This window comes from Passer montanus, unplaced genomic scaffold, assembly GCF_014805655.1.
Source record: "Passer montanus isolate IOZ18808 unplaced genomic scaffold, ASM1480565v1 scaffold93, whole genome shotgun sequence".
Classification (NCBI taxonomy): Eukaryota; Metazoa; Chordata; class Aves; order Passeriformes; family Passeridae; genus Passer; species Passer montanus.
The window spans coordinates 445,052-459,886 of NW_024374701.1; the positions used below are offsets into that span (position 1 = coordinate 445,052).

Sequence of the window (14,835 nt, forward strand, 5' to 3'; positions counted from 1 at the left end):
CTACTGTGGCCTTAATTATTCTTTTTTTTTTGTGATTTAATTAGGAGCGGGATCTGGGTTTGGGGCAGGGCACAAAGTGGATTAGGGGAGCAGCTGCCTCTTTAATTTGGGCTATTTCTCCTCCCTTTAAATTCACCCTTTGCTCTCCCAGGGGCAGCTCCAGGCTCTGGGAATCCTCTGAGATCCCAAAGAAGCAGAGCTGGGGGAGGTTATTTATAACCCCCACGATCTGGGGGGGAAATATTCCTTTGGATTCCAACCTTTAATCTGCCCCTGGCGGGTTCTGTGGAAAGCCTGAGCCCCCTGCTCCTCCTGCAGCAGTTTTTATCCCCAGCTTCCCTCTCCGCTCTGCTCCCAGCACATTCCCAGGGATTAATCCTGGCAGGATTCCTGTTCCACCCTCCTGGCATCCTGAAACCCAAACCCAGTGCCCCCCCAGTGCCCTGGGGATGGGGGGGACAGCAGAGCCACCCCCGGGATGGTTTCTCTTTGAGCCAGGGCCTAATGAGCTCTCAGAGAATTTATCTCACCTGAGACAGCCCAGCTACGCCCTCAATGGCATAAAATGAGCAGGGTGGTGTTGGAAACAGAAAAAGGTTCAATAAAAGGCAAAATAACAAAGGTCTTGCAGAGAAAAACTGAGCCAGGAGTAAGAGGTGCCTGCTCTTGCTAAAACACCTCACAAAAGTGATTATTTCATTTGTTCTCTTCTTTTTCTAGTGAATTACCTAAGCCAGACCTCTTGGCCTCTGTCCAGTGGCAGCCCCAGGTCCGAGGTGAGGTCCCAAAAGTCCTATGAGGTGTCTTTGCACCAAACTGGGAGAGAACTCCTGGGCTTTTGGCCTTTTTGAGCAGACACAGAATAATTTAGGCACTCCATCAATGTGGGGCACATTCCTACATGCCTGCCTGGGCACATCAAAAATCCTCAGTTCTGGGTGGGTGGAGCAGCTGCTTGGACATCCCCAAAATCTCCCATCTTTCATCCCCACAATTTCCCCTCTCCACCCCAAAAATCTGCCCTTCTCCACCCCAAAAATCTCTCCCTCTCCATCCCCAAAATCTCCCATCTTCCATCCCCAAAATTTCCCCTCTCCACCCCAAAAATCTTTCCCTCCCCAGCCCCACAATTTCCCCTTTCCATCCCACAAATTTCTCCCTCTCCATCCCCACATTCTCCCCTCTCCCATCCCCAAAATCTCCCATCTCCCATCCCAATTTCCCCTTTTCCATCCCCACAATTTCCCCTTTTCCATCCCCAAATCCTCTCTGGGGAGGCTCTGCAGCTCAGGGAAGGCACCAGAAGCTGCAGCAGCAGCAGATTTCTCTCCCTTTTATCTCCTCACTCTGGAAAAAAAGCTTAAGGAGACCTGAGATCCCAAAATTAAGGAGGCAGCTGAGGCTGGGGAGCTCGTGGAGTGAGGAGCAAAAATCCTGGAAGCTTCTGGAAGCTCCTGGAAGCTTCTGGAAGCAAACCCTGCACACAGCCAGGTGAGTTTGCACTCAGTGTACCATTTTTATTTTGACATAGATAGATATTTTTATATATTACATCATTTAAAAACAGGTTATTTGTAAAAAACACATGGTTTTGATTTGGTTTTTTGTTCGTTTTTTTGCAGGTCAAAGCCACCCCAGCGTGTCCCACCCAGTGCAAAGGTGACCTGCAGGTCCCTCCTTCCCCCTCCCCGGGGACAATCTGTGCATTCCCCCTCTTCTCCCCATGGAAAAACAAATTTGTGTCCTTGTCCCACCCTTCCAGAGCCACCACAAAGTGTCCCCTCCACCCCGGGGACAGCTGGGGAGGGGACACTGCTCTGGGAACGGGGCAGGGAAGGTGACAGTGACAGCGAGGGGCAGGTATGGCCCCTTCAGCCAGAGCTGCCACCAGCCCTGGGCCACCTGGGCTGGCCAGGGGTGGCTCAGGGTGGCCCAGGGTGGCCCAGGGGTGGCCCAGGGGTGGCTCAGGGTGGCCCAGGGGTGGCCCAGGGGTGGCTCAGGGGTGGCCCAGGGTGGCTCAGGGCCTGGGGAAGGGCTGCAGAGGTGGCTCTGAGCCTCAGGGAGCTGGGACACACTCCTCCATCCAGGAGGGACAGGGTGGCATCAAACATTGCCCTCAAATCGGCTCAGCTGGAGCAAAAAGAGGCTCAAAAGGTGTAAAAAGAGGCTCAGCAGGAGAAAAAATAGGCTCAGGAGGGGTAAATGAGACTCCTTTGGGCTCTCAGCCCTTTTTTCATGCAGCACCCCAAGTTCTGGGATGAATTCCTCCTGGATGGATCCTCCCTAGAGGAATCCTCCTGGAGAATTCTTCCTGGATAAATTCTCCTGGATGAATCCTCCTGGATGAATTCTCCTGGGGGAATTCCTCCTGCCAGCCCAGGAATTTCCTCTCTCTGTGCCCTGATTCCCCTCCTGGGCAGCACCAGGAAATCCCCCAGGCCCCTTTTCCTGCCTGGTGTGGGCTGGCAGGGGCAGTGGGGCACAGCCCCAGTTCAGCACTCCCAGTCCCAGTTCAGCACTCCCAATCCCAGTTCAGCACTCCCAGTCCAGCACTCCCAGTCCCAGTCCAGCACTCCCAGTCCCAGTCCAGCACTCCCAATCCCAGTTCAGCACTCCCAGTCCCAGTCCCAGTTCAGCACTCCCAGTTCAGCACTCCCAGCCCCAGTTCAGCACTCCCAGTCCCAGTCCAGCATTCCCAGCCCCAGTTCAAGCTTCTTCCACCCAGGCAGGTTGGGAGGGCTGAGGGCAGAGGGAGGAGAGGCACTGACATCCTGAGAGGCTCCTCCCTCTGCAAATCCCCTGAGAAAAACGGCTAAAATGGAATTTCTCCTTTGAACAGCACCTCTTGCAAAGTTCTCCCCTCTGTCCTGGGCTCCACTAAGGCTCAGTCGTTTCCCAAAAATCGGAAAAATATCCTTTATGGCCTCACAGCTGCAAGGGGAAGCTTTGGCTGGGAAGTGAGAATTAAATGAGCAGCAAGAGCTCTCCCTGATCCCCTGCAGTTCCAGGAGTGTGTGTGAAGCAGCGAATTAAAGATAATTTTTATTTTTTCCAAGTCCTCCTGGACACAATCCAAACAGAGAACCGACGATGATTTGCCAATTCAGGGGCTGATTAGGTGAAAAAAGGGAAATAACGACCGGTGGCTCGCACCCATCGTGGCCAAAAGGCTCCATCTGGTGGCGTTTGCACCCAAAAAGGAGCTGGGGAGGAGGGGAAGCTGTACCCAATCCAAGCAGAGAACCGACGATGATTTGTCAATTAAGGGGCTGATTAGGAGAAAAAAAGGGAAATAACGACCGGTGGCTCGCACCCATCGTGGCCAAAAGGCTCCATCTGGTGGCGTTTGCACCCAAAAAGGAGCTGGGGAGGAGGGGAAAGCACGGATCGCACTGGTTAAACTGGTTCACAGCAGAGAAATGGCTTTAAACTCGAGCTAAAACTCGAGATGAAACTTCTCCCAAGCTGGGAGAAGAGGTGGCACGATGGGAATGGGAATTTTGTGTGGAAAAAGGGACCTGCAAGGGGACAAAGCAGCCAGGGGGGCTCAGGTGAGCCACAAAAGCTGAATTGTGGCCACAAAACCTGAACTGTGGCCACAAAAGCTGAGCACGGCCAAGCCGTGCTGCCCTGCAGGAGGGGGAACAATACAGCAAATATTTTAATGCTTTTCTCCTGAGCACAGCCCAGAGCATTCCCATCAGGGAAAAGGGAACCTGCAGGAACAGCCAGGAGCAAAATGTCAAGCTCAGATGGGAAGCAGGCTGAAAAATTGGTTATTCTGTTAAAATAAATAAAATAAAAGAGGCAGGGACAGGAGAAATGTGAGAGTTAAAAAAAATCCAGGCTGGTCCTGCTAAGCCTGGGCAGCTGCAAGGGGAGGAGGGCGAGGGGAGGACAGGGAACACCCAGCTTGAATCCCCTGGTTTGCAGAGATCAGGAAGGTTTGGGATGGCAGACAGGAGCCTGTTCCCTCCCTTCCTCACCCCCAAATCACTCAAGCATCAGCCAGGAACAGAACCAGGAACAATCCCTGCCCAGAGGAGCCTGGTGCCTGCAGGGAGCTGCTCCAGGGAGGGGCTGCAGCTCCAGTGGCTCCCAGTAAGAGCCCAGCTGGGGCAGGAGGGGCACGGGGCCACTGCCAGACCAGGAACTCACAGGTTTTAGTGCTGGGGGAGCTGCTGGTGCTTCCCAGGGAGGGCTCCAGGCAGGAGGGTTTTCATGGAAAGGGTTGGGATTGTCCATGGAGAGCTGGGAAAGCTCAAGGGCTGGGAAAGGCTCAAGGGTTGGGAAAGGCTCAGGGGCTGGGAAAGGCTCAGGGGTTGGGAAAGGCTCAAGGGCTGGGAAAGGCTCAAGGGCTGGGAAAGGCTCAAGGGCTGGGAAAGGCTCAGGGGCTGGGAAAGGCTCAGGGGCTGGGAAAGCTCAAGGGCTGGGAAAGGCTCAGGGGCTGGGAAAGGCTCAGGGGCTGGGAAAGGGTCAAGGGCTGGGAAAGGCTCAGGGGCTGGGAAAGGGTCAAGGTTTGGGAAAGGCTCAGGGGCTGGGAAAGGCTCAGGGACTGGGAAAGGGTCAAGGGTTGGGAAAGGGTCAGTTCTGGGCTCAGGAGCAGCAGGAGGGGGAGCAGCCCCCCGGGTTTGTCCCTGCTGGGGTTTCCAGCAGCTGGAGCAGCCAGGGCTGGGATCACTCTGGGACACGGGGATGGAGCTGTCAGGGATGGGGAGGGGGCTCTGCTGCTGCCCCAGGGGCACCACGGGCATTGTCACACACTGCCACTGTGTCGTGGTCACACACTGCCACTGGGGCACTGTGTGCCACATTGTCATTGTCACTGGGGCGTTGTCACTCCCCTCTGCTCCTCCAGAGCAGCCAGGGGGGCCAGAGATGTCCCCTCCCAAGGACACCCCATCCCAGAAATGCCCTATCCCAGAGATGTCCCCTCCTAGAGATGTCCCCTCCCAAGGACACCCCATCCCAGAAATGCCCTATCCCAGAGATGTCCCCTCCCAGAGATGTCCCCTCCCAGGGATGCTCCATCCCAGGGATGTCCCCTCCCAGAGTTGTCCCCCCTCAGCAGCTTTTTGAAGCACCAACCACAACAAGCAGAGCCCCCCCTGTCCCCAGTCCTGTCCTGGGGGTGCAGACCCCAGGCCCTGCAGCAGGAGGGTCCCAGCCCCGAGCTGTGCTGTCTCCTGGAGGTTCCTGGGGTCCCCCCAGTCCCGGGGGCGTGGAGCAGAGCAGGGGGTGCTCGGTGCCCCCCGGCCCCGTGCCCGTGGCCCTCAGGAGGTGAAGAAGCGCCGCAGCACCAGGTGCACCACCACCACCACGGCTGCCACCAGCACGTACTTCACGTAAACATTGTCCAGGTGCTGCACGGCCTCCTGCCAGCGAGGGGACACCGTGGGGTCAGTCCTGCCAGTGTCCTCGACCCCCAAACCTGAGCCCCGGACCCCCAACCCCTGACTCCCCCAGCTGCCAAACCTCCCTAAACCCAAATCTACCCTCCTGACCCCCGAACTATAATCTCCCTGCCCCCAAACCCTGACCCTCAGACCCCAATCCCTGACTCCCCCAGATGCCCTGCCCCCCCTAACCCCAAACCCTGCCCCTTGCCCAAAAAACTATAACCCCCCTGACCCCAAAACTGCCCCCAAACGCTGCCCCTTGTCCCCAAAGCTGCCCCCAAATTTGCGCCCGCTCACCCATCCTCCCTGCTGGGCGATCCAGCGCGCGATGCGGTTCTGCAGCATGAAGTCGCCCACGTAGCGCGCGATGCGGCGCAGGAAGCCGCCGCCGCCGCGCTGCCACACGTGCATGGCCAGGCGGTAGCCGAAGGCCAGCAGGGCGATCACCCGGCCCCAGTTGATGCCACTCTCGAACAGGCTGCAACAAAGGCCAGCAGAGCCCTGAATCCCTGCCCGCAGCTGCCCAGGCCATGTAGCCGTGATATTTTAGTGAAAAATCCTGGTCAGTGTCATGTAGCCATGATATTTTAGTGAAAAATCTTCTGCTAGGATTTTTCCTGTCCTGAGATGCTGAGAGCCTCAGGAAATAAATGTAAACAATAACTGTGTGCTGCTGTGGAATGCAACAGGTGTATCTTTCATTAGTCCATGTGGATTGTTTTTAATTGATAACCAATCACAGCCACCTGTGCCAAGGCTGTGAGCAGGCACAGGATTTTGCTATTGATTTCTATTCTATTCTTGTCTTTGTAGCCTTCTAATCTTCTTTTCTCTCTGTTCTTTTTGTATAGTTTTAATGTAGTATTTTAATATAATGTATAACATAATAAATCAGCCTTCTGATGAAAATAGAGTCAAGCCTCGTGTCCTCACACAAGGGGTCTCAACTTAGACAAGAATGTCGCTCTGATTTTGTTAAGATTTTCTAAGCCTTCTGATGTTTATGTTCTTGTAGCAAATTTTTCACCACTTTCTGTAAACAACTCAGTGTTTTGCATTATTTTATAGAAGGAGAGAAATTTGATGGGCTGTTGGTTTGGCCAGTGTCATTGGAGAGGTGGCACTGTCACCCTCCAGTCCACTGTCACCTTTGGAAGTCTATAAATGTTGGAGACAGATAATAAACTTCCCCTTTTCTACCTTGAGAACAGCAGCGTGTTTGCTTTGTGTTGTTTCACATTCCATAGTGACAGGTCAGCATTGAGGAAATAGCCCCAAATTGTACCAGGAAAAGCTTAGCTTGGATATTATAGAAAATCTTTCTATGCGAGTTGAGAAAAGTGACTCAGAAATGGGGCTGCACTCAGAATTTTCCATGGGAATCCAAACATTCCTGGGAAAAATGCAGCTCCCCAGCAATTTGCAAATTTACCTGAGTGTGACAAAGGTTAATTTACATGAGTGTGACAGGGACAGGGACAGGGGTTAATTTAATTTACCTGAGTGTAACAGGGACAGGGGTTAATTTAGTTTACCTGAGTGTGACAGGGACAGGGGTTAATTTAATTTACCTGAGTGTGACAGGGAAGGGACAGAGGTTAATTTAATTTACCTGAGTGTGACAGGGACAGGGTTAGTTTACCTGCGTGCGTTGCCGCCTCAGCCAGCGTGGCTGCCCGGACAGGGGAGCAGGAAAAGGACAGAAAGGAAGGAGTTAAACACTGGAGAAAAGAAGGAATTAGACACAAACACCGAGCAGAGGGCACAGGGACAGGGCTGTCACAGCCAGAGGTGTTTGGAGGAGTGACAGGAGCCCAGAGACCCGTCCTGCCCGTGCCTGACCAGGGTGACATTTCCCTGCAGACAGAACCCCACGGTGCCACCTCGATCCAAGCTTCCCTGGGAAGTCCTGGCAGGAAGTTTTGCAGCTCTGTGCCCTCACTCCTCACCTGTGGCTGTGCTTTGGGTGGCTGTCACCTGCAGGAGCCTCTGGGTGTCACCTGCAGGCTCTGGGTGTCACCTGCATGCTCTGTGTGTCACCTGCAGGCTCTGGGTGTCACCTGCAGGCTCTGGGTGTCACCTGCAGGCTCTGCCAGCCCGTGGAGCAGCCCCCATTCCGAGGTGTCCATGAGGACCGGGTTGGGTGGGGACTCTGAGCCACCTCATCTCGTGTGTGGCATCCTGCCCATGGCAGGGGTAGGGCTGAGATGGTCCCTCCTGACCCAACCATTCCACAATTCCATGATTTCTGTGACCATCCCACCTGCAGATGTGGAGTTGTGGCTGGGGCTGTTCCCTGGGATGTCCCAGCCTGGAGCAGGGGACAGCAGGAGCTGGTTGTGCCCTGCAGGTTGATCTGGGACGGGCAGGGCCAGGTACCCCAGGGACACCCCCTGAGGGACCCCAGGCAGCTGGGAGGGGACAATGACAGGAGCAGTGCACAGGAGGAGGAGCAGACAGGCAGAAATCACAGGAATCACTCTGGGAAGCTCGCTGGGATCTCAGCCAGGGCTGGAGGGTGAAGCTCAAACGGGCAGAGCGTGGGTTTATCCAAACAACCTCCCCTTCCCTTCTCCAGGGAGAGCCCCCGCCCCAGGCAGGAGCTTTACCTGGAGGCAATTTTGGTGAAGTGCTCGTAGGCGTTGTCGCGGCTGGGCTGCAGGCTCTCCAGCATGGTGCGGAACTCGGCGTCGTAGCGCCTGTAGATGTCGTCCCCGATGATGGCCAGGCGCTGCCCCACCTGGCTGCCGGTGCTGCGGGCCCGGGAGAGTCAGGCCGGGCTCGGGCCACGGCCTGGCTCGGGCTCAGGGTGGCAGCGGGGCTTTACCTCTCCAGGTCCTGCTGGATTTGCTCGATCTCGGGGTCGGGCGGCAGCTCGGCGCCGCGCTCCTGGCGCTCCTGCTGGTAGCGGTAGAAGGCGTAGCTGCGGAACACCTCCTCGGCCTCCTCCGCCACGCGGCCTTCTGCGGGGACACGGGACAGCGCTCAGGGCACGCGCATGCCCCTCCGGCCTCAAATGTGGAAGAGGTTATTCACACAGGACCCACTCCAGACCCACACATGTCCCCACAGAACCTTCTCCAGACCCACACATGTATGCCTGTCCCCACACAACCCTCTCCAGACCACATAGTTGTTCTACACCCACAGAATCTTCTCCAGACCGACACATGTCCCCACAGAACCTTCTCCAGACCCACACATTTGTTCTTGTCTCTACACAACATTCTCCAGACCAACACGTATCCCTGTCCCCACTCAACCATCTCGAGGCCCACTCCAGTGTCCCTACACCCATAGAACCTTCTCCAGGCCCACACATGTCCTCACAGAACCTTCTCCAGACCCACACGTGGTCCTGTCCCCACATAAATATCTCCAGGCCCATACAACCATCTCCAGGCCCACTCAGGTGTCCCTACACCCACAGAACCAACTCCAGACCCATGCATGTCCTCGCAGAACCTTCTCCAGACCCACACATTTGTTCTTGTCTCTACACAACCTTCTCCAGACCAACACATGTATCCCTGTCCCCACACAACTCTCTCCAGGCCCACTCCGGTGTCTCTACACCCACAGAACCTTCTCCAGGCCCACACACATGTCTCTGCACCCTCACAACCCTCTCCAGACCCACACATGACCCCGGCCCCTCATAAACATCTCCAGACCCACACAACCCTCTCCAGACCCACTCAGGTGTCCCTACACCCACAGAACCATCTCCAGACCCACACATGTCCCCTCACAACCCTCTCCAGACCCACATGTGGCCCTGTCCCCACATAAACCTTCTCCAGACCCACACGTGGCCCCATAGAACTTTCTCCAGACCCATATGTGTCCCCACAAAACCTTCTCCAGACCCAAACACGTGTCCCTGTCCCCACACTGCTCAGGGACACGGGAGCATTTCAGCCCCACGGTGACAGATCCCTCATCACACACATTCCATGGCTCCAGGAAAAGTCCCCACGGGATCTCCTGGATCGAGCTCGGTCTGAGCTGCTCCAGAAGCACCTGGAGAGGGACAGTGGCTCCCACAGCCCCACTGAGTGACCCCACAGGGACCAGGAACACCAAACTCTGTCCCACCATCCCAGAATTCCAGACTGGCCATCCAGCTCTCCAGAATCTGTATTCCAAGCTGAGATGTTCTTGCCCAGGGCTGGGAAGTGAGGGCACAGCTGTGCTGGCAGTGCTGCCCCCCAGACCCCATCCCCAAATTACTCCAAATCCTCCTCACAGGCTTTTCCACCTCCCTGTCCCGGCTGGACCTGCCGTGCTCAGGTTGCACCAGCAGAGCTGAAGGGAAAGGACAGCTCCTGTCACTTCCCAGGGGTTATTTTCTGTTTTTAGACACGGGTTTGGGGGCAAACAGACCTCCAGATTTCCCCTCTCCTTCAACTTTTGGGAACTGGAGTCTGTGATATTCCAGGGAGAACCAGAAAATGAAAGTAACTGAGTCAGAGTTTCAGGGAGAGGAGTGCAAACACACAGCCAGACACAAGAGGAAATCTCTGCACCAAAAAAAAATAATCCCTGGAGCAATTTTTAGTAACACCAGGACAGGATGATTCCCCCTTCCCACAGGTGCTACCCCCACTGGGGTTGTCTTGGGATCTCTCCCACTCAAGGGATCTGGGTCAGGGTTTGCCTGGTGGGTTCCCAGTGCCAAGGGCAGGTTTGGAGCTGCTCAGGGATCTCTGGAAGGAAGGAAGGAAGGAAGGAACTGCTCCGTGTCTGCCCAGGTGATTTACCCTCCTCACCTGCCCAGCAGCACCAGGAGTCACCGTGTCCCACCCTTCATCCTGCTGGGATGAGCTCAGGGTTTTTCCTGTCAGCCCCATTCCCAGTTTCACCCATTAACCAGGGCTGGGCTGGGCTGGGCTCACATGGGGACAGTGGCCCTGCTCCCAGCTTGTCACCACGGCCCTGCCCGGGCACACAGGACCTGATGTCACCCCAAGGCCACCTGGACTGACTGAGATCTGTGTTTTCCTCCATGATTCAAGCCCCAAACCCCTCCCACTCTCTCGTGCTCAGGGAAGTAAATACACAACACCAGGCAGCACTTTGTTCTCTCCATGCCTCCAATCCCACCTTGCTGCCCACCCTGACCATCCAATGCCAAGCACACAATCCTTGGTTATTTTGGATGGAAAAGAACCTCAAACCTCGCCCCGTTCCACCCAGGGGACCAGGATGCTCCGAGCCCCCAGCACTGCTCCTCCCAAAAGCGCTGAGCACCTCCCAGTTCAATCCAGTTCCTCACAGAGCTGATCTGTTACCCCAGCCTTGCGAAAAGCCCTGGAGACAGGAAATCCCACCTCGCCAAAGGAACACAGCAGGGAAATTAATAAAAAAATAAAGGTTTGAAGAGGGGAGCTCCCCTGAGCACCCCAGAACCCTTTACCTGAGCTGAGCCTGTGGCTTCCCCGGCGTCCCCGCGCCTGCGGAGGGTCCCCCTCATTCCCTGAGGCCATTGCAGAGAGGTTTGGGAATGGCAGCTTCACCTGGAAGGGTGATGGAGATGGTGAGTGGCCGGAGCCCTGTGGTCCTTCACAGCCCAAGGATCAGAGCTCACTGCTTTTATCTGTTCCAGGGCTGGGTGGCTCCTCCCTCAGCACACTCATTCTGTGCTCCTAGAAATTCTGAAAACTCACTCCACTTCCACCTCCCTGGACTTCCCCTATGGTGAAGTGATTTTTTTGCCACAAAAAGTGACTTTCCACTTCTAATGGACTTCCTTCCTCCTTCAAGAGACGCGTGTGGTAGCTCAGATCCCCGAGCTTCATAAAAGGCTTGAAGAATAATTCCAGCACCTCTGAGGCTCCCTGGCTGTGCCCACTCTGAGTTGCCCTGATAACACCTTCACAAGATGAGCCCTGATTTCCTCCAGGACTCCAACTGCCTCTAACTCCCCTTGTTCTTTACATTTACCCTCTCAGAAAATAAAAAAATTAAATGAGAGCTAAACACAAACTTCCCTGAAGTTTGTAACCCAAACCTGCAGTTCAGGGCTCATCAGAGCTCCTTGAGGCCACAAAGTTCCTGTCAGGATTAACGGGATCAGGGCAGCTCCTGGCTGCTGCCTGACATTCCAGAGCATATTCCCAGCCCACACGTCCACAGGGCTGAGCTGGGGGCTTTCCTGAATTTCCACCAAGCCTGAACTCACGGATGAAACACAGTTCCTGACACCCCAGAATTTAAACTGCACCCTGGACAAAAATGAAGAAGTGCTGGGTAGGGGCAAATAACCACCCATGGGTATGGGAGAAGTGCACAACGTGGTTCAAGCTCATGGCATCACACTGGAGATGGTTCAGAAGGAAAAAGAAACGTGAGACAGGAAGACAGCCCATCCCTGTGGGATGGGGCCTGGAAGTGCAGAGCTTAAAAAACCACGAGGCCCTGCACGGCTGCAGAGGGGCCTGAGCCTGGCGACCAGCATGGAAATGCTGGTTTTTCCTACACTCCGAGGATGGGAGGACAGGATTTCCCACTTCCTCCCCAAACTCCAACATCCCCACCCAAGACGGAGCTGAGAATGCAGTGAGGATCATCAGCTGGGACCAGGGTAAATCCCTGGGGAGAGCTGCTGGCCACTCGGCCAGATCAGCTCCAGCGCTGCCTCTCCTGGCCCTCAGAGTCACAGAATTCCTTGTCCTGGGATGGTGTCCATCCCCTGGGATGTGCAGATCCCTCGGATGGTGTCCATCCCCTGGGACGGTGTCCATCCCTTGGATGGTGATCATTCCCTGGGATGGTGTCCATCCCTTGGATGGTGTCCATCTCCCCCTCCACTCAGGAGCCTCCTGAGCTTCACCCTCTGCCATCCCAAGCCATGGCTGAGCCCACCTGCACTGGGAGGACTCAGAGCTGTTCCCAAGCTGGGAGCAGCCCCTTGGAGCTGTGGGGATCTCCTCTGTACCCCACAGTGGCACTGCTCGGGTGGCACAGGACACTGGCAAGGGTGTGGGGGCACCCAGCAAAGAGCTCAGGAGCCTCTGGAGCTTTTCCAGCTCGGCCTGTGGGGCAGGGGGCTGTGCCCACAGCTGCCCAGGGCTGACAGGGACTTTCCTGCCTGGCATGAGCGAGTGAGGAGTGAGGACTTCCTGCAGCACCACATAACCCAGATGTAGATGACTCATGATGTACATACAACTTGCATTTCGTTTTCGAAGCCCTGCAGGAATTTGTGCTTTCGTTTTCCTTCTGGGCCCTGCCAGCAGTGTTTCTTCTGTCACACATGATGTTGCAGCCCTGTCACTGCTGTCCCCACCCTCTGCCGGCCCAAGTGTCCATGTGCCCTCCCAAAAGAGTTCTCTGCAGGGCTCGGAGTGCCTCAGGCCATCCTCTCCAGCTTCCAGAGCTGCTGCCCCTGCTCCTCCTGCTTCCCAGCTTCCTGCTCCCTCTTTGTTAGGAGAACCATGCAGGAGAACAGGGGAGGGTGTGAAGGGGGAGATGACACCCAAACACCCCGAGACATTTCCTGGGGCTGCAGGAAATGAAAACCCTCCAAGACTTGAGTCATGGCTCAAGGGAGGGTGTCAGGAGAGCTGCACGGTCTCCTCCACCCTACGAGGCTGCAAGGGGTTAAAAGCAGCTGCAATCCCTATATCCAGGCCCAGCCGCGGGGCTCTGGAATCACCCCCTGACATGTTATGAATGCCAGGAAATTGATGGAGCATCCCCTGGGACGAGTCTTTGGCAGCGATCCCTGCCGGGCCAGAGATCCCGCAGGATTCCTGACCCCATCCCTCCCCCCCGGACGGGGGGACCAGGGCCGCTCCTCCCCCAGGGCAGCAAAATTTGGCCAGTTTTGGGGTTACCCAGTTCGGGGGCTGCCCAGTTTTGGGGTTACCCAGTTCGGGGGCTGCCCAGTTTTGGGGTTACCCAGTTTGGGGGCTGCCCAGTTTTGGGGTTACCCAGTTTGGGGGCTACCCAGTTTTGGGGTTACCCAGTTAGGGGGCTGCCCAGTTCGGGCGCTGCACAGCTTTGGGGTTGCCCAGTTCGGGATTTGCCCACCCAGGGTGGGCACACGACCCCCAGCACCCACCCAGCCACGGTCGCCCCAAGCCGTGCCCGTGTCCCCGGTGTCACCCGTTCCCCGGCGGGGACAGCTCTGCCCACCCGATGTCCCCTCCCTGAGCCCTTCTGATGCCGCGAGCACTGTCACCACCGCGGCGTAAAAAAAAAAAAATCGGTTAAACGAGGGGAAATTCCCTTTTTGGGGCAGGTAAATCCCCTCTTTTGGGCAGCGACCCGCCCGGAGCGAGACCTCCAGCCCTGCCCCGGAGTTTCCCGCAGCCAGCGCGTTCCCTGAAGAGCCACTTTGTCCTTGTCACCCCTGCCGCACCCCGCACCCCGCGGCTGCCCGTCCATCCCTGCCCATCCCGGAGGAGCGGGATAACCCATCCCGGGAGAGCCTGGGGAGGGGGAACCGGGGCTGCCCTGGCCACTCACCGCGTCCCGGCGGGGAGCAGCGGGCCGGGGTATCCCGGGAGCTACGGCATCCCTGCCGCGATCCGCTCCATCCCTGCGGCCGCTCCCTTCCTGCCGGAGCGCGCCGCGGGCAAAGGAAACGCGCGGGGAGGAGGAAGAGGGAAAAGAAGAAGAGGAAAAAAAAAAATCAAGTAGAAACCCAACCCCAGTGACCATAGAGAGCCAGATAGAGTCTATGCGGAGCCGCGCTTGATTCAGCTCCCTCTAGAGGCACCAACCCCGGCGCGGGGCAGGGCCGAGAACCGGGGTTTTTTTGGGGGGTTCTGGGCGCTCCTCGGGGGTTCAGGGGAGGCTGAAGCATCTCCCGGTCCCTGCGCGGCTCGGGGGGTGCCGGGTGCGGGGTTGGTACCGTGCCACCCCGTGCCCTCCTTGCCGGGCTCTCCTCGGCTCCTCCCTGGCTTTTCCAGAGGTTTTTGGAGCTTTTCCTTGCGGCTGCGCCTTTAATTCTTAATTTCTTAAATTCTCCCTCTGCCGGGTTCCCCGGCTGAGCGCCCGGTTAAAGTAACGATTTGAGTTTCTTTTCCCTGGGAGGGAACTTGTGTCGATCCAGCAGGAAATAAAAAAGTCACCAGTGGCAGAGGCGGCTCCAGCCAAGTGTTCAAATAATTCGAAATCCGCGGAGATTTGGGGGAAATCCCAGCAGCTCGGGGAGAGAGATTCAGCCCCGGAGGGTTCAGCAATCTGCCCCGGCTGATTTTCCTCTCCTCGCTGCTTGGGCCACTGCCAGGGCGGCTGCTGGGGCTGGAAAATGCCAGATAAGCAGCGGAGCTTGGGGGCTGGCAGAGCCTGAGCGCTGATTATCGCATCACCTACCTGCCCGATGGCAGCAGCGCTCCGAGGGCCCCCGGGACCGCCTCTGCCCCTGAGCCAGATATTTTGGGGTTTTTGGCTGAGCTTTTCCAGGGAAAACCGGCCCCTGGCT

At 56.5% G+C, this 14,835-nt stretch overlaps 1 protein-coding gene across 2 annotated transcripts; it reads right to left on the minus strand.

Moving 5' to 3' along the window:
- Positions 1-5,232: 5,232 nt before the first annotated feature.
- Positions 5,233-14,018, minus strand: BAK1 (BCL2 antagonist/killer 1). 2 transcript variants are annotated; one of them, XM_039695876.1, is made up of 6 exons: positions 13,875-14,018; positions 10,819-10,918; positions 8,227-8,362; positions 8,009-8,098; positions 5,697-5,877; positions 5,233-5,375 (listed from the first exon to the last, which is right to left on the minus strand). In XM_039695876.1, exons 2-6 carry the CDS (start codon positions 10,886-10,888, stop codon positions 5,274-5,276), a joined length of 579 nt encoding a protein of 192 aa, XP_039551810.1. In that variant the 5' UTR covers positions 10,889-10,918; positions 13,875-14,018; the 3' UTR covers positions 5,233-5,273. The 2 variants fall into 2 exon arrangements, with proteins under 2 accessions (XP_039551810.1, XP_039551809.1); XM_039695875.1 differs by having other exon boundaries at positions 8,009-8,152.
- Positions 14,019-14,835: the final 817 nt, after the last annotated feature.

Coding starts and splice junctions, on each gene's coding strand:
- BAK1 (XM_039695875.1), bottom strand. CDS start 10,888: ATGGCCTCAGGGAATGAGGGGGACCCTCCGCAGGCGCGGGGACGCCGG. Junction 5,878..8,008: donor TTCACCAAAATTGCCTCCAG/GTAAAGCTCCTG, acceptor CCTTTGTTGCAG/CCTGTTCGAGAGTGGCATCA. Junction 5,376..5,696: donor TCGCCCAGCAGGGAGGATGG/GTGAGCGGGCGC, acceptor CCTCGCTGGCAG/GAGGCCGTGCAGCACCTGGA.